Below are 24,927 nucleotides of genomic sequence, written 5' to 3' on the forward strand. Positions count from 1 at the left end.
GGGAGAAAAGGAGAAAGAAAGCACAAACATGGGGTTCTGCCTTTATTAGGGTTGAGGGTGGAATATCTACAGTTTCTGGGGTTCGCTCTTTATGGGTGCATTTATTTATTCATTTATTCATTTATTGAGAAAGACAGAGAGAGTGCGAGCAGGGGAGAGGCAGAGAGAGACAGAGAATCCCAAGCAGGCTCCACGCTCTCAGCACAGAGCCCAATGTGGGGCTCAAACCCTCGAACCATGAGATCATGACCTCAGCCAAAATCAAGAGTCAAAGGCTTAACCAACTGAGCCACCCAGGAGCCCCTTTACGGGTGAATTTAAACATAAGAGCAGGATAGGGCACCTGGGTGGCTCAGTCCATTGAGCCTCTGACTTCAGCTCAGGTCAGGATCTCAAGGTTTGTGGGTTCGAGCCCCACATCAGGCTCTGATGCTATCAGCACAGAGCCCACTTTGAATCCTCTGCCCCCTCTCTCTCTGCCCCTCCCCCTCTCGCCCACACGCACGCGCACTCTTTTTCTCTCTCAAAAATAAACGTTAAGGGGTACCTGGGTGGCTCAGTAGTTTAAGTGGCCGAATTCACCTCAGGTCATGACCTCATGGTTCGTGAGTTCGAGCCCCGCGTCAGGCTCTGTGCTGACAGCTCAGAGCCTGGAGCCTGTTTCGGATTCTGTGCCTCCCTCTCTTTCTGTCCCTCCCGCGCTCACGTTCTGTCTCTCTCTCAAAAATAAATAAACATTTAAAAAATTACAAAATTAAATAAACATTAAAAAAAACGTAAGATCAGGAATGAGGGCACAGGAAGGGAAAAGTGGGGTCATTCAAGCAGTTAGTAACCCATGTTAACCAGAGCTTTCTCAGAGGAAATCATAAGCAAAGCGGCCTGTTTCTTCTCCAGTTGTTTCGCTAGTAGCTGTGTCATGCAACTGGCAATTGTTTCTTTGAGAGGAATATCCTTGAAACGGATGCACTAGCAATCAAAAGCTTAATGTCAGGGACGTTAAGACATGAGACCCTAACTTTACAAGGGAGAAAACAAAGTCAAAGACCAGTACAAGGGAGTACGAGCTGTCAGAACCAGAGCTGAGAACCATCCCTAGACCTTGTGATTCCACCAACAGTGTTCCTTGCACAATTCCGTGACAGGCCTCAGGCAGAGCTCTTCCAGAAGCAGGCCTGAGAACGCAAAGGGGCACAGATTCTGGAACTAGACTGCTAGAGTTAGGACGGCAAACTTGCACATTTTATAAGCTATGTGACTATGAACAAGACCTTCAACTTCTCTAAGCCTCAGTAATCTCACCAGTTAAAATAATAACAATGGTGAAGTTTAAGTAGATAAGCCAATGTGATCAACCTTGTTAAACAAGGAGGCCATTAGACCAGAGTGGCTCTAATGCTGGACAGCCTACATAAGCAAACTGAAACCAACACCAGAATCAATGCACTCCAATCTCAGAAAATTAAACTTAAGAGCAACTAACCACAAACAACCAACGAGGCTCTTCCAAAGAAGGCAGCTGTCTAAACTACAGCCAATCACATAACTTCCTTGCTTTGCATCCACATCTACACAAAAACCTTTCCCCTAGCTCCTGCTAATAGAGTGCTCCTTTTTTCGGTTTGTGTTGCCCAATTCAAATCAGTGTTTGCTTCAACTCCTCAAACTTTTAATGTATCTCAGTTTACCTTTAAACACACGTAAAGCACATAACATACTGTCTGGACATAGAAAATGCAGGAAAAAAAGGCAAAATAATTTTTATGCTATTAATTAGCATCTCATTAAAGAACTGAATTTAAGTAATAATGCTAATTATATGGAAATTAAAATCTACTACATAAGTATATATGTGTGCAAGTATATGTATCCATATACATAAATACTATATTTTATATAAATATACATATATATTTATTGCATATCTACAATAAACTCAATTGTTTAGTTTCCCCAGTGTTATACAGATTTATTTCCATTTTTCTTACTAGAATAACCTAATGTTTACCCAGAGGAAGTTATCTGTTTTCTCCTATACATAAGTGAAATTAAATTGCTCACAGCAACTTCGACAAAATATTCTATCAAGGTTTATAGCCAGTGGAGTTCTTGTAATAAGACCCAACAATGATCTTAACAACGTTGTATCAAGAAGCATAGTGGTCTCATCGCATTTCCTCATAATATTTTTGTTACCTTCGTAATGTCTTTGTTATCCTTGGAACCAGTTCAAGAGAAACTAACAATATAACCGGCATGGAAAAACAGTTTAAACAACAAAAATTAAAAAGTCAAAAAAACAAAAAAAAGTAAGTCATATTGGATGTCATACCATGACTGACTGCCTCTTTATTGTTGAAGGATGCAGCGTTTTGAGAACCAAGTGACAAAAACAAGAATGAAATTAATTCTGAATTTCTAAACCCAGTTTATGGGGACTGAGAAAAGCAAACTTGGTTTACTGATCTGTGATATTATCAGAGGAATTAAGAAGTACCAAGGAACTTTGCCCATCCCACAGTTTGACCTACTCGTCTATTCTTGCCTATGTTCACACCGAATACATATGAATATGTATTGTATTCGCTGAATAAAGACGAGTACATATTTGGCCCCCCGTCCAAGAAAATCCTCAAATCCAAGGTAACTTCCTTTCTTAAATGAAAAGAAAAGATATATCACTTCTTTTACAATCAGTCAATCATGGCAGCCAATTCCAATAGGGAACCATCTCATCAAAACGGACTCTCATTTCTACAAAATCCATAATCCTGATATCGATAACACATTCAAGCGAGTTCCTCTTTCTATAGCGCAGAGAATGCTTAATATTGTCCGATCGCTCTCTGCTCAGACAGGTAAAGCACAAAACAACAATCCTAATGTTAGAAACTGAAGTGTTTTATTACAGCACTAAAACAAACACCCTCAGTGATACACTGACCAATACAAGACGTAAAGGCATTAGAACAGCCTGGACATATTTTCTTTTCTTTCAGTTGAGGGGACTGTAGAGTCAGAATGCAAGGAACCTACCTGTGGGGCTAACAATAAAGTTACTGAGTTTATAACTGATTTTCAGGCTATGCATGATCCTAAAAGATCTTGGTGGCTTTAACATATACTGGTAATTTGCCTTTGGCAAAAAGGGGTTTTTTAGCGGCCTTTAGATAATTTCCTTATAAAAGAAAAATCTGTTTCTGAATGCTTTGCTCATTATCACTCACTAGATATTTACATCCCAAGCTTGAATTTTAATTTTCCCAAGTACCAATGTAAATTTTCCTAGAACAAAAGAGACTTTATGACATTAAGCCATTCTGTGGCTGCAGGAATGTCCGCTGTGCCCTGACTTTACTGCCTCAGTAAGTCATGCTAATTGCATAATAGGAGTACCTGCACTTGTCAGTTAATTTAAGATCACATTTTTTGCTTAAGGTTCCCCCCAACCTCTGACTTCCTCATCTACCTTCCCACACCAGACTCTTCTATATCCTCCGGCTGCTACCTCTACTTCTCTACACATCTTTTCCTAAAGATTGTTTTCACGACTCTCCACATCAAACAGAAAACTGATACCGGTGTAACCTGAAAGGTAAACTCACCTCAGCAAGAGAATCAAAAAGTCATGCCGGTGTCTCGCTAAATAGTCTCTTCATTAATTTCCTTCCTTGGCTTCTTCCGTTTAACACAAAAAACAAAAACAAACACAAAAAAACGGTGGAGGGTAGTCATCGACCCAACTACCTGCCGTTTTCAACAGGTACACCTCCTAAAATGCATTTGCGCCACTTGTGCTACAATTTTCCTTTGAGGACAGAGACAGTGAGGGACTGACTTTTCATCAGTGATCCTGGCCACTCATTACATAGAACATGCACCGGAAGGGTCAGTAACAGAAGGCGAAGTTTGGAAGGGCCATTTCTCCAGACACCAAGCGGGTCCGACCACGTGGCCCGCAGAGCCCTAGTGAGTCTGCGCACACGGCCCCTCTCCCCACCGTCCCCGCCCTCTTTGCCGTCCGGTACCAGGAGTCCCTGCGCAGGCGCAGGCGCAGGCGCAGGCACAAGAGGAAGATGCAGCTGCTGCTGCTGCCGTTGGAGGCCCGCGTGGCCTGAAGAGCCTGCGGGCCTGCTGGGTCCTGGGCTCCTGGCAAGCTCAGTGATGCCCGGTGGAGTCTGGGGGCCTGGCCCTGAGGGCGCCGCCAGCTGAAATCTGCCTCTTGAGCTAGGCCTGGGTACTGGCAGGACGACCCGGACGGGGTGCTGGAGGAGCGCTGCTGGGCAGGGAGACCAGCCCCTGCGGGGATCCCCGTCTTAGCCTCGGCTTGGACCTGAGAGGGCAAAACTCGATCCTTAGGACCTTGACCAAGTAAAATGAGGGGTAATGATGTCGCTTTGCTTCCGCGATTTCTTCGGTGTTAAAAGCCCTCAGGGGGCATGGAGACAGGATTGGGTGTCCCCCACCTCCCCTATTCTGCCCCGCCCATCTTTGTGCAGATGGCCTTGGCCAGTCCGTTTCATCAAGTGTGAGTCCCAGGGTCACAGCCCAGGTCTGGCCCTGGAAGTGCAGAAATGAATCCCTCCACTTCCGGGAGCTCACCCTGCCTCGGGAGCCAGTCCTGATCATTCAAAGTGAGGTGACACCGTGATGTAGTTTAGGGGAGCAAGGAGAGGAGTATTAACGGACTGGTGGGGCAGAGGCTTCCCAAGGAAGGTTGTTTTGGAGCTGTTGGGGCTGAACCCCAGGGAGTGACAGGGATGAGGCTGAGAAGGTGGGCAGAGAACATTTGATGAAGGGCTTTATCTGCCCTGCCAAAGAGTTTGAACTTTATTCTGAAGACAGTGAGGCATTGCATGCTAAAGATGGACAAGCGGTTTCTAGACATGAGCTCTCTGTGACTGTTCCAGAATTACTATGTAATAAGGCAAGTGTAGGGGATGAAGATAGGGCTGGGAATAAGGGCTAGGGGCTTGTTCTGCAGCTGGCTTTTGGGATTAGGGATGGGACCACCAGAAAATAAATACAAATAGATTATTTATTATTTCTTTTTTATTCATCTAATTTTACAAAAATGAGATGCTTAACTGGGTTGTAGGGTAACTGAATGTAGATAGAATGTCATTTGAAAAAGTGCTAACTATCCTTTATTCCAGCAATATATTGTCGAATTTCTTAGTTTCTTCCTTCCAGCAGTTAAGCTAAAGAATTTTAAACACAAACAACCTGTTTTTTTCTTGGTACTTTAATGAGTACTTCATTAAAGTTTTGGTGGTTTTGGTGGGGGCCTGATGGAGACGCTAAAGGTGCTAAATATTCTCCCCAAGTCACTCATGGTGCTTCCACTATCAGCTTTGTGAAAAGAATTTTTTCTGCGTACGCCAAAGGGCTAATTATTTTTTATTATTTTCCTAGCAATCTAGATATGACTTCCTCATTACTTTATATATGAATTCTGAAATTCTGTGTCTTTTATTTAAGCATGACAAAATGATCAATCTTGGTTGCTGTCTAGGCCTATACCCTTTCTTTGGTCTTTCTCAGAGGTGGCATTTTAATATACAAAACTTATTATTTATACTTAGGTTATTAACATTATTTTCTCTGCTGTCAGTAGCTCTTAAATTCTTGCCTAGCTTTTTTCTGTCTCTATACTTTAAGAGATTTAAGAGACACTCAGAAAACCGATATTTGAAACTAACGACTCATTAAAATAATCAAATCATGAGATTTTAAGGGTATAGGGAATGAGGGATCATTTACTGAAACCCTCCTTTCTGAAAGGACCAAGACTCAAGGTTTAAGATCATACCTTAGTTGATCACCGGGCTAAGTAGCATGATTCATGTTATTGACCTAAGTATGACATGTTAGAAGATGTAGGATGATGTAACATCAGATCCATAAAGGATACAATTATTAGCCAGGTTTTCTGAACACCAGGGAGAAATGCAGGAATAACAGGAAAAAACAAAACAATAACAAAAGAACAGGAGAAGCCTTTGGGATTGTAGAAGCAACTCTGGTAAGTTGTCTGATGGCAGAAAAAGTTCTTTCACACAGAAAGAAGAACTAGATAGCAAATGTGTGTAGGAAAAAAAAAAAAGAAAAAAAATCATGAGCCCATGATGAATGTAAGTACAAGAACTTGGGTTTGAAATGCAAACATGGCATTATGAATTGCATTGAATCAATTACACATTGCAAATGAATTGTAAAAACTTTACTGAAAATTCTCTAGCTCTGTTCCCTGGGTGTTCTTTATACCTTATCATCCAGAGCCACTGTTGCCTACTCAGGAAAAATAACTGTAATATACCTATACTTTTTAGTTATAGAGAGAGACCTTTCACTTATGGAGGCTGTTATTCAGAACAGGCGGATGCAAACTGATACCTTTACAAAGTAAGGCAGGGAAAGAAGAAAGCAATTGCTTCAGAGTTTGGGGAGGTGGTTGTGAAACAGTAGGGAAAGAATCAAACTTTCTTTTAAGCAAAGCGTGTATATGTGTTTTGTGTTGTTTTGTAGAAGTTTGCTAATAAAGATATCACCAAAGATTCGAAGCATAATCATCTAGAGGAAATGCTGGTAGTATGGCTGTATGTGTATGTTCAAAACTCTCTACAGCAGACAGTCTTGTTTTAGGGGTAAGTAAGACTTCGCTCTTGATTAAATTCAGGAACATGCACTATTTCAGTTGAGCGAGGATGGTTCTTCCATCTGAAGAGGGGCATATTTGGTTAAGATAAAAAAGTAAAAAATGGGCTTTTAAGATTTTTGGGTTTTTTTTTTTTTAGTTGATACACAATGTTACATCAGTTTCAGGTATAAAACGTAGTGACTCAACATGACTATATGTTATGCTATGTTCAACACAAGTATAGCTACCATCTGTCACCATACAATGCTATTACGATATAGACTATATTCCTTGTGCTGTACCTTTTATTCCTGTGACTTATTCATTCCATAACTGGAAGCCTGTATCTCCCACTCCCCTTCACCCAAAAAATGTTTTTTAATGCTAATTGCCTTCTACAAATTTTGACTGATCTTCTGTCTCTTCATAAAGAAATACGTGCTTAGATATAAGCATACCTACTAAACCAATATACACAGGGTAATAAATAAATCCCAAAAAGAAATCAAAGACATGGTATTTTTTTTAACTAAGAAAGAGATCCATTGCTGATCTCTTTCAATTACTGTATTGATGTCTATGCACTAGGATGGTTACTAATTCGTCTCTTAAGTTATAAACAGAGAGCTTAGCTAGCTCTTAATAAACACCAAGGAATTAGGAAGATCATGCCCTTTCATATCTGAAGGAGAAAGAACTTCTCCACTGGATGTGAACTTTTCCTTTGAACTTGGCTGCTGTGTAGATCAATTGTCTAAGTCTCCCACCTGACTGTTCAGCAGAGGTTATTAATCTCTTTGTAGTCACAGACCCCTTTGTACATAGGAAGAAGGTTCTGAATCTTCTCCCCAGATTCATGTGTATATAATAATCTTTGGCCCTCATATTTTTGTATTGGGGGAAGAGGACTGTGACCTCCTAGAATCCCATCTGTTGACTCTAGGTTAAGAACCATTTTTAAATAAGAAAACCCAGCTTGTCCTTCACACACTAGCAACCTTGCTTTCTTGTAGAGTCCCTTTCAAGCTTTGGCTACTTGGATGTTTCATAGTATTATACAGGAAAACTGCCAAGGAGACACTTTTTCAAGCCCACTCACTTAACAGTTGGAAAGCCATGTGGAATTAATGTTCTTCATACTGATGTGCTTCTACAAGAGGTATTTACTGGATGCCTGCTCTGTGCCGGGCACCGTATTAGAGGCTGGTGACAACGGGGAGATTACTGAAGTCCAGACCCTCAAGGATTTTGTAATTTTCTCCCAATCAAATCCAAAGAATCTCTCAAGATAATGCCATTCTTCCAAATTTGATGCAAAGGAAATCCTAAATTCTAAATCTGTAAAAAATGCATAAGGTTGTTACCCAAAAGTGGTCTTTCTATAAAAGAAAAGTCTCTAAAGTGTATCTCTAATATTAGCCAATTGCATTTATGTGTTTTTAGACTACTTGCTTTACCAAGAGCTGGAACTATTAAAACACTAAGCAGTGTCCTATTACAATTTATGTTAAAGTGAAAATAATGTACCCTCTGAAATTTTTAAAGAGTAGTTAAAAATGTGATCCAATATATGAAATACCAGTCCACATATAAATTGAGAAATAAATTTACTGGCACCTATTTACTTGGATTATAATTATCTTCTTACAAATTAAAGTTAAGTAATAATTTTCCCCTACACAACCCCTCCCCTATCCAATAGGAAGACCTCGTACAAGCAAGTCTACATTGGAAATTCTTTGTATTTCTTGTTTTCTTTTTCTTTTATCCCTAGTTTTAGAGAGAGGGAGAGAGCATGGGGAGGGGAGGGGGCAGAGGGAGAGAGAGAGAATCTTAAGCAGGCACCACACTTAGCATAGTGCCTGACACAGGGCTTCATCCCACGACCCTGGGATCATGACCTGAGCCGAAATCAAGAGTCGGACACTCAACCGACTGGGCTACCCAGGTGCCCCTCTTTGTATTTCTGTGTTGGACCATGCCTCACCCCAGCATGCTTGTGAACAAGATACACAACAAGTATGCCTTGAAGGAAAAGATAAATAAAAGATGCAAAAAGTGACTCAACCTTAATAAATTACTAATGTACAAGCAAATATTGGCCACATGGCTTCCTGCATGCAAATCAATTAGAACCACAGTTTTCCTCAAATACCTTCAGTTTTCTCCTCTCCTGCCATTATTTGATAGGTAGGGAAGACAGCCAGTAGTAGAGTCAGACTGTCAACTTTTTTATGAGAGAATTGACCAGAATTATCATTGAACATTCTGCTGCTCCAAGTATGGCTTACTCCTATTTGGTAAACCTCAGTACTTTCTAGTTAGGGCTGTCTTTTGAAGCTAACCAATCCAGAAGATACATGGTAAGTGCATTGCTATTTTACTTTTATCTTTCATAAAAACCTTGAACGTGTCTTCTAGCTAACACTTACTGGAATTATGTTGTAAATTGCATGGTTTCAGTACTAATACCATTCTCTTCTCACAGGCTGTCCAGATTATGATTGGCATATTTCACGTTTTCATGTGGTACTTCCTACTGATTTTGTATATGGGACAAATTAGAGGAGTCTTTGGGACATACGAACCTATAACTTACAAAGCAGGATGTCCTTTATGGGGAGTCATCGTGAGTAGAATATATTTATATGATTTCATCATGCCGTAAATACTATTCGTGCCACTAGTGGAAGATAGGGAACAATTTCTAAACAGAGTTTTCAGAATTATGTAAGTAAATCCCATGTTGGTAACTGATTCAAAATCAAATTCCTTTTTTCACCAGATATTTTTTGAGACCCTTTAATTTACCAGTGCTATTATAAGAGATGTGGATACAGGAGGGAATAGACTGTGACAACCACAGGTTGGATTGTCCTTAGATATGTGGAAGACAAAGAATCTGAATTATAATAGCCATTAGCCTGGTTAGTTTTCATATTTAGGGTCCTTCTTCACACAATGAGTCTACAGTCACATTTTCTAATGTGTGTACTCTGTGGTTTCTAGACAGCCATAAAGTAATAAAAAATTTGGAGAGTACAGCATCCTCAAAGCCAAGTAAACAATTAAGGAAAGATAAACTATATTGAAATCTGTTATTTTGCCAAATAGGGCTGAGAATTGACCATTGGATTTAGCAATATGGAAGCCAGCAATAAACTTGACATGTAGGTTCAGTTGAATGGTGGGGCAAAAACCTGACTGGAGTTGGTTTAAGAAATAACAGGAGGAGAACTAGAGACAGCAGATACAACTCCTTTAAGGAGTTTGGTGTAATGTAGTGTATGTAGAGAAATGAGGTAGTAGCCGGGGAACTTTGGGTCAAGAGAGGGTTTGCTTATTTGCTTCAGTAAGTTGGAAGTATCATGTCTTTTATCGAGGGGACTGAACCAGAAGAGAGAAAATGGGTATGAAATAAATGGAAGCAGGTTGGGATTATTAGAATCATGTACTGGTGTAGGCAAGAGATGATGAATTTTAATACATAAAATAGCTAGGTCCATGGGCAGTTCATCTCCAGCAGTGGTTCTCAATGAGAGCTGGTTTTGCCCCTCAGAGAATATTTGGTGATGTCTGGAGACATTTTTGGTTTTCACACCTGGGGTGAGCTTCTAGCAGGCAGAAGACAAGGATACGACTAAATACCTCACAAACATATAGGATGGCTCCCACAACAAAGAACTGTCCATCTATAATGTAAACAGAGCCAAGGTGGGTAATGGGATGGAAAGGTAGAGGAACAGAAAGGACAAATTTTGATTTGCAAGTAGATGGGACATTGGGAGCTTATGGAACTTTTCTTCCAATGGCTTCAGATATCTCAGTGAATTAGGAAGTCAGATCATGAGCTGAGAATGAGAATGGGATAATGGACTGGTTGTTTGAAGAAAGGGTATGAAATAGTCATCCAGAAAAAGAGAGTGCATGCATTGTGGAAAAGTAGTTTGCCTTTCGCTAAGCATTAAGAGCTCACTTAAGCTTTAGGAACATGATTTGTGTGTAGTGAGATGGGTCAAGATGGTTGTGTGTCTTAGATCATGTTTGGCCACATGGGTGCAGGCATTCAGTAGGAAGGAGAACTGCATTTAATCAGGATTTGGATTTAACCATGATCTGTGATCAAACAAGAACTGTGAAAAGGAGTTGAAAGTGTATGTAGGTGAATGTAGTGTTGACCATGGAGTTTAAACTGGCAAAGGAGAGAATATAACAGAGAGGTGAGGGTCTCGATTATAAATCCAATCCAAAGGACTGTTAGAGTTGTGATACTACAGGCATGAGGTATAGAGATAGAAGCTGGTGGTCCTAGTGGGATACTTTAAATTGAGATTTGAAAGATGTTACACTTATTGGTAGAAACAAGCACAAGAGAATGAATATGGGAGTGAGTGACTGAGATAGGATGGGGTCGGAGGTCTGGAGAAGAGAAAGTCAAAGAACCACAAGCCCAGGGTGTTAGAAGGATAATTACCAAGATGTAAGAGGTGTGAGAGAGTGAGACAAGAATTAAAATCACCAAGAGGAGTGACCAAGTCATCAATAGATGACTTCAACCAGGACAGATAGTGGGTGGTAGAATCTGACAATATTTGACGAGAGAGAGAGTTGAAAGTAATAATGAGGAGCAAGGAGACCACTTATCTTATGCCTAGAACCAATGGTATCAGGGCTGTAAGAGAAAATGACCACCACTTGAGAGGGCTATAGAGAGAGTTGTGGCCTCTAGGAGATCCCCTGCCTTTATATGTTGGTTCACAAGTGTCAATGCATTGCTTTACAGAACAGTAGAATAGTGAATTTGCAGTCAAAATCCAGATAAATGATTCATGGCCCTCAGCGTTTAATCATACATGTTACAAAAATAGCATGTGTAGCTCCTAGAATAAATTATCTAAAACTTCAATCAAGTTTAATTAAACGCAAAACTTCTCACTGAGGTCATAAACTTTGAAAGGTATTTTGTGAAGCACATGGTTTGGTAATTAGCTAGAGAGCACTCTAGTTTAAAATTCAACTTTATATTAGTTCTTCCTTTCACTGTGTACTTCTTAGAAATCTCAGCTTACAGAATGTTACAGAATGAAGTGCTGAGTATGCAGATTTAAGTTATCCTTAAAGATAATTAGGAGTTAGTAAGCTTCAAGGTTTGGCCTTCCTGTAAACGGGATAGCATGAATGCTGTGTTCCCACAAATTATTCTTTGACTTAGATCTTTGTGAAAATGCCTAAAACAGATAAGACAAAAGGAATATATCAAGGGAATTGTACAGCTCACCTTCAAACAATATGGCATAGCTTTGCACTTCTGGGAAATAGACAAAGTAACCTGGTATGAAATAATGGAAACTCTTAAAAAAAAAAGGCAAAAACATGAAATGTAGTTGTTACCTTAATAATGACTACAGTCTCAAGAGGTATGTTTTGTACAAACAATTTGGAATAGACTCATGAACCACTTTTTCCACATCTGAATATATGCACAGTAATTACAATCAGTGGCTTCAATTTATTAGGAAGGATAGCATTCAAAATAATAATCAAGTGAGTTCAGAAAGTCTGTGCAGATATAAGCAAACTTGGTCCCTGACTCGGGACTCTTGAAGTCATCTTTGGCATAACCCACAACCTGAATTCTGCCCACTGTTCCCCATAAGTTTCTGTGATCAGTGACCCTGCTATAACGTTTCAGTTCATGACTATATGATGGAAACTTGTCCTGATCCCTTCTACGGAAACCTCTTTATATTTTATAATTCTTGGTAGTCTAAAAATAATTGACTTAGAAGAGGAGTTGTTAAAAATATGTTTTAAGTTGATGAGCATCATCAATGAGTATTTATAAATATGTTTTTATATCCAGTTTATCATTGCAGGAGTCTCCATAATAAGAGTAGCAAAGCATCCAACTCCAGGCGTGGTAAGTGGAGATGCTTAGGGTATCCTAGAAATCACTTGTCACAAAACTACAAGGTTTTAGTGAGTATCTAAACAATGAAGGAATCTACCATGCTTGTAAAATAAAGAATCAAGTGAAAATCTAGGAACACATAATTTAATGTACACATTCTATAGTGGTCAGTATCATTATGCAAAGGTTTCTAAATTTAAAGATAGGGCGTTTTTGGTTTAGTAGTCTATCTTATTTTAACGTTGTATGAACTTTACTAGTAGAAAAAATTTAATAGGACCTAATAATGCCTTTATGTATAGACATACTACTACTGTAAAACTTTATTTTCCAAACTGTCTATCTAGTTTGGGGATAGTATTGGATCTTGTAATAAGATAGAGGATCTATCCAGAGGATCCACCTATGGTACAGGTAAGATAGTGGAAAGAAAAAAACTCTCAGAATCTTAGAGCTCAAAGATACCTTAGAAATCAATGAGTCTGATCTCACAGTTTTACAGATAAAATCTTACATCCAAAGATGCTGATGGATCTCCCTAGAGAATGAAAATCCTGGGTTAAAAATCATTGACTCTTATTTGACTTATTTCTACAAGCCGTCATTTTCCATCTTTTTTTTTCTTTTCCCTCTTTGCAGTGGAACTCCTTTTGTTCAAACCCTATCTTAATCTTTCTTTCATATGACCCAGAATATTGTAAAATACAACATTTTTAAGCCCAAATGGAAGACTGATGCTTATTGGTGTGATATTTCACTGTTCCCTCCAGATTAACTGGGTATCATGTAAACCAGAAAAATACTTTACTCTAATGGCAAGCATACGAACACCTCTGAAACTTCAGAAACCAGATCAGCATTTTGACTAGATGATTTTTTTCAGCAGTACAAACAACCAAAATGTTTATTTTGAATATAACAAACTTACCATGTATCTTCTTTACAGATTACATTTGCTTTGATCATGAACATCTCATGCATAATTACTTCAGTTATTGCATCAGTTCTAACAATAATTGAGTTGTCTTCTTTTAATTCGGTGTCATATAGGAATTACGGACAAGCGGTAAGTGGCCAATTCCTTAGGAACGTCTTAATTTAAAACAATTCTCTTCCAAGGTTTTAAAGCCTTTGGAGGTAAAACAAAGCTTTTACTAGTCTTCAGGAAATTCTTTTATTTAAGTAATAAGGTCTCGATTGAAAGTTATTTTGGGTTTTTTTATGTTTATTTACTTTGAGAGAGAGAGAATAAATGTGCACCCGCATAAGCAAGGGAGGGACGGAATGGCAGGGGGGACAATATCAAGCAGGTTCCACACTGTCAGCGCAGAGCCCAACTCAGGGCTCAGTCTCATGAACCATGAGATCATGACCTGAGGCAAAATCAAGAATCGGGTGCTTAACTGACCGAGCCACCGGGCACCCCTTGATTGAAAATTTTAATTCAAAAATAATTCTGACATGATTTTTTGGTAAATATTACTAGAATGTTTGAATTCCTGACATGCCTAATTAAAACAAAGCAAGTAAATAATGTGAAGGCGTCAGTGATAAGTGTATATGCATTAGGCGTAGGGTCACTGATGATTGTCCTAATGAAAGAAAAGTATAATCCTAGACCTTAAAACGATTCCCAAAATCAACAAAAGAATTCTGCTTACCAATGCTTATAGTTGGAATTGTTGACACCTAGTAATTTCTGGTTTAACACAGAGCTTTTCATGTGCAGCCTATTTTTGTGTCTCGCATCAATTTGCCTTGTGTCCTCAAATGCTAAATGTACATGAATCTGTCTTGCTTCCATTTAATCGAATAACCAATCGTATACCTTGTACTAGAGAAATAACTGCATTTCTTTGTAAGATAGTAACGTCTTCCATTAAATGTGAGTATCTTCACTGATATCACAATCTGTTTCAATTGTGTTGGCTTTAAATTCAGAATCCCAGAATATTAGTGTGCAAAAGACTTCAGCAATACTTATAAATAAAAATCTTCCATTTCAAATGAGAACATACTAGAGTGGAGCTCCTCCTTACTTTCTTTTTCTTCAATTTTGTTTTCAATGTTTGTTTATTTTTGAAAGAGAGAGACCGAGCACAAGCAGAGGAGGGGCAGAGAGAGGGGGAGACACACAATCTGAAGCAGGCTCCAGGCTCTGAGCTGTCAGCACAGAGCCCAACACAGGGCTCCAACTCAAGGACCGTGAGATCTTAGCCTGAGCCAAAGTCAGACGCTTAACTGACTGAGCCACCCAGATGCCCCTCCTCTTTGTTTTCGAACAACAGAACAAAAAGTAACAATTTGAAAGTTTTAGTTCAAAAATAATTCTAATGAGAAGAGTCATTGTAGATGAGGGATGAACTTGCTACTCCCCCCATCGCGCTCTCTACCTGCACTGTATCATAAAGGGACCAGCAGTGCTGACCTGAACTCAGTATTAATGAGCAATTTCAGTCTCCCAAATGCACACGTTTCAGTTTTGTTTGCTGTGATTAATTACATGAAATGAACTTATATATTAGACCCACAATCTTTTCCTGGAGGCATTATAGAATTCTACTCCTGCATTTACTAAGGCAGCCAACATTTTACAGTATTTTCCATATGCCAGCTTTTCTAACATAAGCAAGTTGCTTGGCTAACCCCACAAATTCATCAAGTTACCAGTGTTTCCAGGTAGGTTCAGCTATCCCAAAAAGTGCATGCCCCTGAAGCATACTTCTCAGATAGGAAAATGGTTGCTAGTATAAATCCAGAACCAGACTGACTTTATTCAAACACTATCTTTAATACTCGTTGTATGTGACCCTACGGACAAGTTTCCTAACTTCCCTGTTCCTTAGTTTTTTTATGTGTCAATGGAGCAAATGATAACATATACCTGTTAGTTGAACTGCTTTGTCTCCCAGACTCCAGGCCTGTAATTCCAAATATGCCTGTATATCTCATATGGATATGCTTCTGGTGTCAAACAGAATTTCAACAGATATAAAATGGAAAATATTTGCCTCCTCAAAAGTACTGTGCTGCAAGACTCCCTTATTTCAGCCTCCAGAGCTCAAAACCTTGATGTAATCCTGTACCCTTGTCTCTCCACTGTCTTCCCAATTACCAAGTACTATTTATTATGTACTCTAATTTTTATTAATTAGGGCTCTCTTGGTTGTAAGTGCCAGGAAATACAATGCAAATTGACTTAAGCAAGAAAAGGGCACTCACTGATTTATGTGGGATTCAAAGGCTTAAATCATGTATCAAGAACTCAGTCACTCTCTGCTGTTTGCCTGTTTGAACTTGTCTGGCAAAAAGCGGGGAGAATTTGTCTGAGAGTAACACTTCACATGTATAAATTAAGGAGTATGGACAAAATGACTTTTTACAATCTTGGCAGCTAAGAGGTCACCAGAACTTCCCAGCTAAGATGCTACAATTGTGTTTCTGCCAACAAAATTAGATCAGAATTCTGATAAGGTAACTTGCCATTTCAAACCCTCTATAATCTTTTCTTTATCCTCCTGTTGACATCATGCACTCCCTACACCCGAGTTAAATTCCCTTTATCGTTTTCTTAAAACACAAGTCATTTTTTTTTTTTACATTTATTTATTTTTTGAGAGACATAGAGCACAAGTTGGGAGGGGCAGAGAGAGAAGGAGACAGAATCCAAAGCAGGCTCCAGGCTCTGAGCTGTCAGCACATAGCCCGATGCAGGGCTTGAACTCACAAACCGTGAGATCATGACCTGAGCCGAAGTTGGATGCTTAACTGACTGAGCCACACACGCGCCCCAAAACACGGTCATTCTTGCATTCAATTTTTCGTTCATATTATCAAACCATAGGTCGTGTGATATGTATTTTGGCTTTATTATCATTTCTATTTTATGTCTCCATTTCTTAATTATTTTGTCACACTTGTAATGTGTGCTATTACATTTTTTCCAGAACAAGATAGGTTACACTGCAACTAATAAATGAAAATTTAAAGCTGCCTAGAATGTTGCATCCCTCCTTCATTTTTCTCAGTCCTACTCTTATTTCCAATGTCTTACCTCTTTATGAAGCCTTCCTAGATATGAATGGCTTAGGGTAAACCTCCAGTCCCCTAAAATTACCAAGCAAGTTTTTTATCCCTTTTGACATATTTAACCTTATCGTATGTTACCTTACATTATCTGTCTTTTCTACTTGAATATAAACCTTAAGAAAGCTAGAATTTTTGGTCATTTTCATTCTTACCGTCTAATCCCTACCACCTAATAGTTTCTTGCATAAAAGATATCAAATAAACTGAATGAAAATGGAGAAGGAGGAAGAGATAGAACTGAAGGAGAGAAAATTGTAATGTTACTCTTTCCACGTCTGCATATCATTCTTGTCTTTCTATAGCCAGCACAAAAACTACATTTATTTTCAGGATTAAGACCAGTATCATTCATCCTGATATGTAGTTGAAAATATCTTTCTTTACAGGGAGGGAAGGAGGCAAACCATAAGAGACTCTTAAAAACTGAGAATAAAGTGATGGTTGATGGGAAGTGGGAGGGAGGGGAGGGTGGGTGATGAGTATTGAGGAGGGCACCTGTTGGGATGAGCACTGGGTGTTGTATGGAAACCAATTTGACAATAAATTTCATATTTAAAAAAAAAAGAAAATATCTTTCTGACAGCAACAGAAGGGATCTGCTTTATTATCCCAGCAAAATCATAATCACCTTATACTTGCAAGTGAGATGGTGGTGTTTGAGTGTTTACCCATCCTTCCACATCATGTTCCAGCAATTTCTATGTGAGATTTTTATCACCACACAGATACATTTAAGTAGGTCTGTAATTAACAATAGTTGTTTTAATACATGAAGATTGCTTGATAAAATCTTTTAGTAGGCATCTTACCGTTGGAGACAGAAGAATCAAATCTTATTGACTGAAGTGTTTGGATAGAGCCCCTTGTCATGAAGAGAATAACAAGAATGAAGAGTTCTAAGAAGCAAGACCAGAAGGCTGAGTGATGAAGATCAAAAACGGAAGCTGTAGATGGTGAACTGGGGGAATTAAGGCTAGGAAAAGTGGAGCCAAAGGCAAAGGAGTAGAAAATGACTAGGGAAGTCAGATGGTGAAAGCATCTTACTTATTTTTCCCGTTTTCTTTGACTGTCACGGTAGGAGCTCTTTCTGTGAATGTACTTGCATTTACTAAAGATAATAATGCAAGATTTCTCCCTATTTTCTGGTTTCAGAAACTTGGAAGGGAAGTTTCACGTATTTTACTGCTCTCTTACTCCCTTGAGATTTCTGTTGCGTTAACATACGCAATCTTTGGCTGTATTGGTTTGGTAAGTGTACGTGTAGTCTCCGGCAAGTCAAGAGATGTTGATTTCTAGCACACATTCTATAAAGAGATGATACGATGTGTTAGAACTCATGAAAATTGAATATGTGACTATTTCCTTTAATGTTTTTCCTTATTGTTTATAAAGTTACCAAAGTAATACCTGAAACTGTCAAGTAAAATTAGAGTAAATTGTTATTGTCCTCAACATACCCACACATCCAAATCCACACAAAAAAGACACAAACACACACGCAGACCCACACATACAGTTTTCTTTTTTACTAACTGTGTGATCCTATTCATATTGCTTTCTCACATGCATTTTTCTCAACTATGATAAACATCTTTCCATGATAAAACAAAACAATGCCTTTTAGTAGCATCATACTTTTCCTTAGTATCTATTTCAACATTTTTTGGCTGCATATTTATCTTTTTTCCAGTTTTTTAAAAATTATAAACAATGATCTTTGCATATAAGACTAGTATTTCTGTAGGTAGTTGATTTCTAGAAGTGTAGTGACAAGTTTGATAACATCCCAAAATGCTGTCAGAATCCACAGTACTACAGAAGTTTATGAGAATGACTATTTTGTCACAAGCTTAAAAAAGCTAAGTACCTACATTCATTCATTCTTTCATATTTATGGAGGGCTTACTCTTTACTAGGCATTGTAATAGGCACTAAGAATGCAATGATTAAGGGGCACCTGGGTGGCTCAGTCAGTTAAGCTGACTTTGGCTTAAGTGGCTTGTGAGTTTGAGCCCTACGTGAGGCTCTATGCTGACAGCTCGAAGCCTGGAGACTGCTTCGGATTCTGTGTCTCCCTCTCTCTCTCTCTGCCCCTCCCCCACTCACACTCTGTCTCTCTCTCTCTCAAGAAATAAATAAACATTAAAAAAAATTTTAAAAAAAAGAATGCAGTGATTAACAAGACAACATCCCTACTATCAGAAAGCTTTCCGTTTCAGTGGAAGAGAAACACAATTAACAAATAACATACACACACACACATATATATACACCCACAAACATATGTACATATATGTATATATATACACACATATACATATCTTTATATACATTATATTAATTTATAGTACTATATATGTTAGATTAATACTATACTTTTATATATTAGATATTTTATATATAATACATATTATAGTACTATATTTTTGAGTGTTTATATATATACTACATATATGTGTGTGTGTGTGTATGTATATATATATACATATATATATATATATATATATGTATATATATATAAATAATTTAAGGAAGTGGAAAACTTATGGAGTAAAAGGAAATGGAGTAAAAAGACAAAGCAAAGATTATTTTTACATAGGATAGTAAGAAAAGGTCTCCATGCAGGGACTAACTGAAGTGCAGAAGTAACTGAGACTACATGGAAAAAAGAGTTTTCTAAACAGAGGGGATGGGTGGGGCTTCCAGAATGGTTGAGTGAGGATATAGTAATGCTTCCTAAAAATAAATGCTAAAACTGGACAAACTGTCAATAAACAATCTTTTAAAGATTCTGGAAATTTACCAAAGCATACAAAATATTGAGAAGCATTTACTGAAGAAAATTCACTAAATCTCACTAAGAATAATTTAAACATTTTAGTTTGGGGCTGCTCCAATTCCTCCCAGCCTCCACTCCCAGGTTCCCTTTTGCAGAAGTTTACATAGGATTGGTTTTTATTTGGTTTTACTCTGTTAGAGTACAGAAAGTTTAATGACCAGGGGTGTTATTAAAACAGCAGTCATCTCAGTGGCCAAAAATCTAGGAAAGCCAATATAACACTCAACCTAACTGAGCTCATGATGTTTGTTCGGGTAGGAATTGACTGGCAACCAGCCAGAAACTTAACGGGGAGATCCGGAGAACAAGAGAGCCAAAGTGGGCCTTGATAATATCCTACTTATCCTTGTTTCCTGGAACATTATAAATGTGCATGGGCTAGGCTATGCATGCATTAGGACACTGGAGAGGGTCCTAGTAAACTGCTCACTCCTGGCTGAATAAGACACCTTGCAAACACAAATTAAAAGCTGGGGCAGATTTACAAACAGCCTAAACTTTGAATACATCCCCTAAGCTACATTGATTCATTGACAAAGGCTGGAAATATTACTGGCTCAAAATATGTATTACTTCACTAGGGCTACCATAACAAACTATTACAGACCAGATGACTAAAACAACTACAATTTCATTTCTCACATTTCTGGAAGCTGGAATTCCAAAATCGAGGTGTTGGCAGGGTTTTGTTTCTTCGGAGGCCTCTCTCTTTGGCTTTGAATGTCTGTCTTCTCCCTAGGTCTTCACATGGTCTTCCCTCCTCTTATAAGGACATCAGTCATTTGGAGTAAAGCCCACCTTAATGACTTTATTACTACTTTAAAGACTCTGTCTTCAAATACAGTCACATTCTGGGGCACTAGGAGTTAGGACTTTAATATATAAACTTTAGGGAGACACAGTACAGCATATCACAAGGTGTTTAAGCACACCTCTGACCACTGATTAGCTGACCATGTATGCTGACCAAGGAAGAACCCCATTAAACCAGTCTTAAGATTAAAAACATAAATGAAAAAAGTAAGTAGATTGATATATCAGAGGCCATATACTGCAAGGGACACAGACTCCACAAAATTGATACAGGCAAGTCACAAAGGGCAGCAATAACAACCACTCTTGGGGAATCAGAATCCAGAGTAGCTACAATATATTATGTAAAATATTCACTTTTAAACAAAAAAAAAAAAAATATGACATGCAAAAAACAGGAAATAGTGACACCCTTGAAAAAAAGCATCAATAGATACAGTCTTAGGGAGGAGGAGAAAGACAAATGATGGGCTTCACAAAGAAAGACTTTAAAGAACTAAAGAAAAACAGGTTGACTAATATGTTAATTAACATATTAATATTAAAAATGATGACTCATCAAATAAGAGTCTTAATGTTTATTACCTTGATTGTAGTCATATGGTATCATGGTATTTGTGTATGTCTAAATTCATCTAATTGCACCTAAATTCATATAATTGCATCAAATATGTACAGTTCTTTATATAAAGCTATTAATTTTTAATAAACAATGATATAAATGAAAGAAATACTAATTTTTAAAAAGAACCAAATGGAAATTCTGGAGTTTAGAAATACACTGTTACTGAAATGAAAAACTCACTAGAGGGACTGAAGAGCAGATCTCTGACAGAAGACAAAATCAGCAAACATGATAGAACAATATAGATCATCCAATCTGAAGAACAGGAAATAATAAGAAAATTTAATACAGCCCCAGAGATCTATGGGACACCATCTAGTACACCAACATATGCATAATGAGAATCCCAGAAAGTGGAGGAACAGGAAAAAATCTTGAAGAAATAATGGCCAAAATTTTCCTAAATTTGATGAAAAGTATTATTCTATATATGTAAGAAGCTTAATAATATCCACTTAGAATAATCACAAAGAGATTCACTCCTAGACACCTGAGACCCAAACTTATTTTAAAAGGAGAGAAAATCTTAAAAGCAGCAAGAGAAAAATTGATTTCATATACAATAGAACCACTATAAGGTTAACAGCTGACTTCTCATCAGAAACAATGGAGGCCTGGGGCGCTGGGGTGGCTCAGTCGGTTAAGCTTCTGACTTTTCAGCTCAGGTCATGATTTCACGGTTTGTGAGTTCGAGCCCCACATGGGGCTCTGTGCTGACAGCTCAGAGCCTGGAGCCTGCTTCTGATTCTGTGTCTCCTCTCTCTGCCCCTCCCCCACTCACACTCCATCTCTCTCTCTCTCTCTCTCTGTCAAAAATAAACATTAAAAATTTTTTAAAAAAATAGAAACAATGGAGGCCTGAAGGTAGTGAGATGGCATATTAAAGTGTTGGAGGAAAAAACAGTCAAGCATGAACTCTATATCCTTTAACTATCCATTCAGAAATGAAGGTGAAATAAAGACATACACAGATGAACAAAGAGAATGTGTGGCTAGGAGAACTGCCTTAGACACTATAGGAAATTCTTTGGTCTAAAAGAAGGTAATATCAGATGGAACTCAACACCTGAAGAAATAAAGAGCATCAGGTAAAGGTAATTACACAGATGACTATAAAAACAATATAAATATATCTTTTGCGCTTCTCTCAACTGATTTAAAAGACAATTGCGTAAATTGCATTGAACTCACCCAGACAATTGAAAATAATCTTTTTTTCAAGTCATGTGATTATCAACCTTAATTCCCAATGACTCAGCTCTAACTTGTAGCATTAAAGCAGCCATAGGCAATATATGAATGAATGGATATGGCTTTATTCCAGTAAAACTTTCCAAAACAGGCAGTGGGCCAAATTTGGTCCATATGCCATAATTTGCCAATCCCTGTTCTATAGATACATATTTTCTCCTTTTTTTCTGAAATTTTAAGAAATAAGTTTACAAAATCAATAATTATAACACTGTATTATTGACTATATGACATGTAGGTGTAATATGACAATAATAACACAAAGGAAGGTGGAAGGAATAGAGCTATACAAGAACAAAGTTTCTGTATTTTACTGGAATTAAATTAGCATTCGTCTGAAACACTGTGGTAAATTAAGATGCACATTGGAAGTCCTAGACTAATGAGTAAGAACACTGAAAAATTATAAAAAAAATAATATCAACAAAAAATTAAGATAATATATAGAAAGTATTACTAGGTAAGGGAGGAACATAAAAGACACAAGACCTATAGAAAAGAAATAGCAAGGTATTAGACATAAATCCAACCGTTTCAATAATAAGATTAAACTAAAACTGCACTGAGATATTAATTTCCTAACAGAATGATTACATTTCAAAATACAATTCTAACTAATGATAATGACTATGGGTAAAAGAAATCTTTCACTCCTACTTGGAATATAAAATATTACAACGACTTTGAAAACTTTTGGGGCATTATTATGGAAAGTTAAGGTGTACATACCCTATCAGTAATTTTAGTTACTAGTATGTACCCAACAGAAATGTGTGTGGCAATGTACTAAGTTATACTCTCAGGGAAATACCAATATTAATTCATAATAGTCCCAAGGTGGAAACACTGCAAATGGGTGAGTGGTGATTATATTGAGGAATGTTACTCTAACAAAATTCTACGTGGTAATTAAAATAAACTGTACCTACCCTTAACAACATGATGACTGTCATTTATTCAATGTTAAGTATGGAAAGTCAGACTCAAAGAATACATGCTTTATGATTCCATTCGTATGATGTTTGAAACCAGGCAAAACTAAACCTGAACTGTAATGTTTACGGAGGGATGCAAGCTAGTAAAACTAGGAAGAAATGATTAATTACCTAAAAGTCAAAATGACAGTGACTTTGGGAAGGAAGAAATGGGTAGAAATTGGGAAATATCGTGACAAGGTAACTTGTGGGGTGCTGGCATCTGTTCATGTTCAAGAAGAATATTTTGTTGTTGTTAAAGTCTGGAAGTCTGCCAAATCTACCAGTGTCTAGTAGGAATTAAGAGAGTGGGTTGAAGTAGAGATGGGACAGAAAGAGGACAAATGGAACTTTGACATTTTACTCTATAAACATCAGTACTGCTTATATTTTTTTTTAAAACTAAGTCTTTATTAGATGTATGATTTTAGGAAGCATGATATGATTTACATGAGGTTAATTTTTTTTTCAGAGTCATCATAATGAAGATAGTCTCACAGCTGTCCCAGAGGAATTTGAGAGTACTTTTTAAGAACCTTAAAAATGTGAGATTTTTCCTGGTGCTCATACCTGCTGTGGGCCCTAATGATATCTCTGTATAACAAAGCTGCTACAAAGCCCACAGGTGTTGTGCAAAAGAAAATACAAAACAAGTTGGATTTTTTCTTCTCGGTATTCAAGGAATTTCTCTGCACATATTTTTGTAGGCTCCAAGTGGAAAGCTTTTCCCTATTTAAATACGTTATTATGAGGGAAAAATTATTTTCTAGTACTCTGAACCTGTCAACCCTGTCTTAACTCTGAAGCTTCACCTCTCCCTAAGAGAGCTTTTGTAAGAGACCATAAAAAAGATCTGTGATTGTCTCTAGAGGGCAGGCTATAAAGACTTGGTGAGTGATACTACGTAATTCTCAGGAAAACTTTAAAATACAAGTAAAGAGTACATTTCAGTATGACTTCTTCTACCAGAACTAGCTTCTACTTGAACAAAGGATGAATCCAAAGTCATCCAATTCATAGTCCCTTCATTGTTCCTCTTTGACTGTTTCTCTCCTCATTAAAGTTCCTTCCTGCCCTGAAAGTCTCTGCTGTCTTTCTTCCCTTTCATTTCCCTTGCTTCTTATTTCTCATCATTGCTTTGATCATCTGTTCAATTGCTTTTCAAAGTGAACAGGCTGCTTTTTCATAATTAGGAGAATCTCCCAAGAATCTGTTCTGAATTCAGATTCCCCCTCTCTTCTAATAGGGAACAGCACTTCAGAAAGCCTTGCTCAGCAGAATCAATCATGCCAGTGAATTCATGTAGCTCTCTTTTAAGTGTGCTGCCGTTTTTTGTTGGTTTTCGGCCTTGTCTCTCAAAAGGTTTCATCAGTTGCTATAAAAAGATTTCATGGGTCTAAGAATTTCAGTTCAACACACATTGAGTGTCTTCTGTGTGCTAATGATTATATTAAACTCAGGAATATCAAAGACTAATAAGGGACCTCACCACGAAGATTTTTTTGTTTTTTTGTTTTAGGGGAAGAAACAAACAGGTAACAAATTAAGACTATGCAGTGTGATATATATATATATATATATATATATATATATATATACACACACACACACACACACACACACAGAAGTATGAAACAAATGAAGTGGCACAGAAGAGATAATGATCCTTTTGTTGGAATATAAGGGGAAAGAAAGCTTTATGAAGGATATGGCCTCTGAGCAGGGGGGTTAATTGTAGTTGATGAAGCAGATTGGAAGGTGGGAAGACATTTCAAATGAGAGTAG

General features: G+C 37.8%; 1 protein-coding gene across 2 annotated transcripts; it reads left to right on the forward strand.

The window, feature by feature from the left end:
- The first annotated feature begins 4,083 nt into the window (after window positions 1-4,083).
- Window positions 4,084-24,223, forward strand: MS4A13 (membrane spanning 4-domains A13). 2 transcript variants are annotated; one of them, XM_045485386.1, is made up of 7 exons: window positions 4,084-4,383; window positions 6,529-6,647; window positions 9,129-9,269; window positions 12,504-12,560; window positions 13,498-13,617; window positions 17,793-17,888; window positions 23,615-24,223. In XM_045485386.1, exons 2-7 carry the CDS (start codon window positions 6,594-6,596, stop codon window positions 23,672-23,674), a joined length of 528 nt encoding a protein of 175 aa, XP_045341342.1. In that variant the 5' UTR covers window positions 4,084-4,383; window positions 6,529-6,593; the 3' UTR covers window positions 23,675-24,223. The 2 variants fall into 2 exon arrangements, with proteins under 2 accessions (XP_045341342.1, XP_045341343.1); XM_045485387.1 differs by lacking the exon at window positions 23,615-24,223 and having other exon boundaries at window positions 13,602-13,617.
- Window positions 24,224-24,927: the final 704 nt, after the last annotated feature.

The sequence above is a fragment of the Leopardus geoffroyi genome, chromosome D1, assembly GCF_018350155.1.
Source record: "Leopardus geoffroyi isolate Oge1 chromosome D1, O.geoffroyi_Oge1_pat1.0, whole genome shotgun sequence".
NCBI classification, from domain to species: domain Eukaryota; kingdom Metazoa; phylum Chordata; class Mammalia; order Carnivora; family Felidae; genus Leopardus; species Leopardus geoffroyi.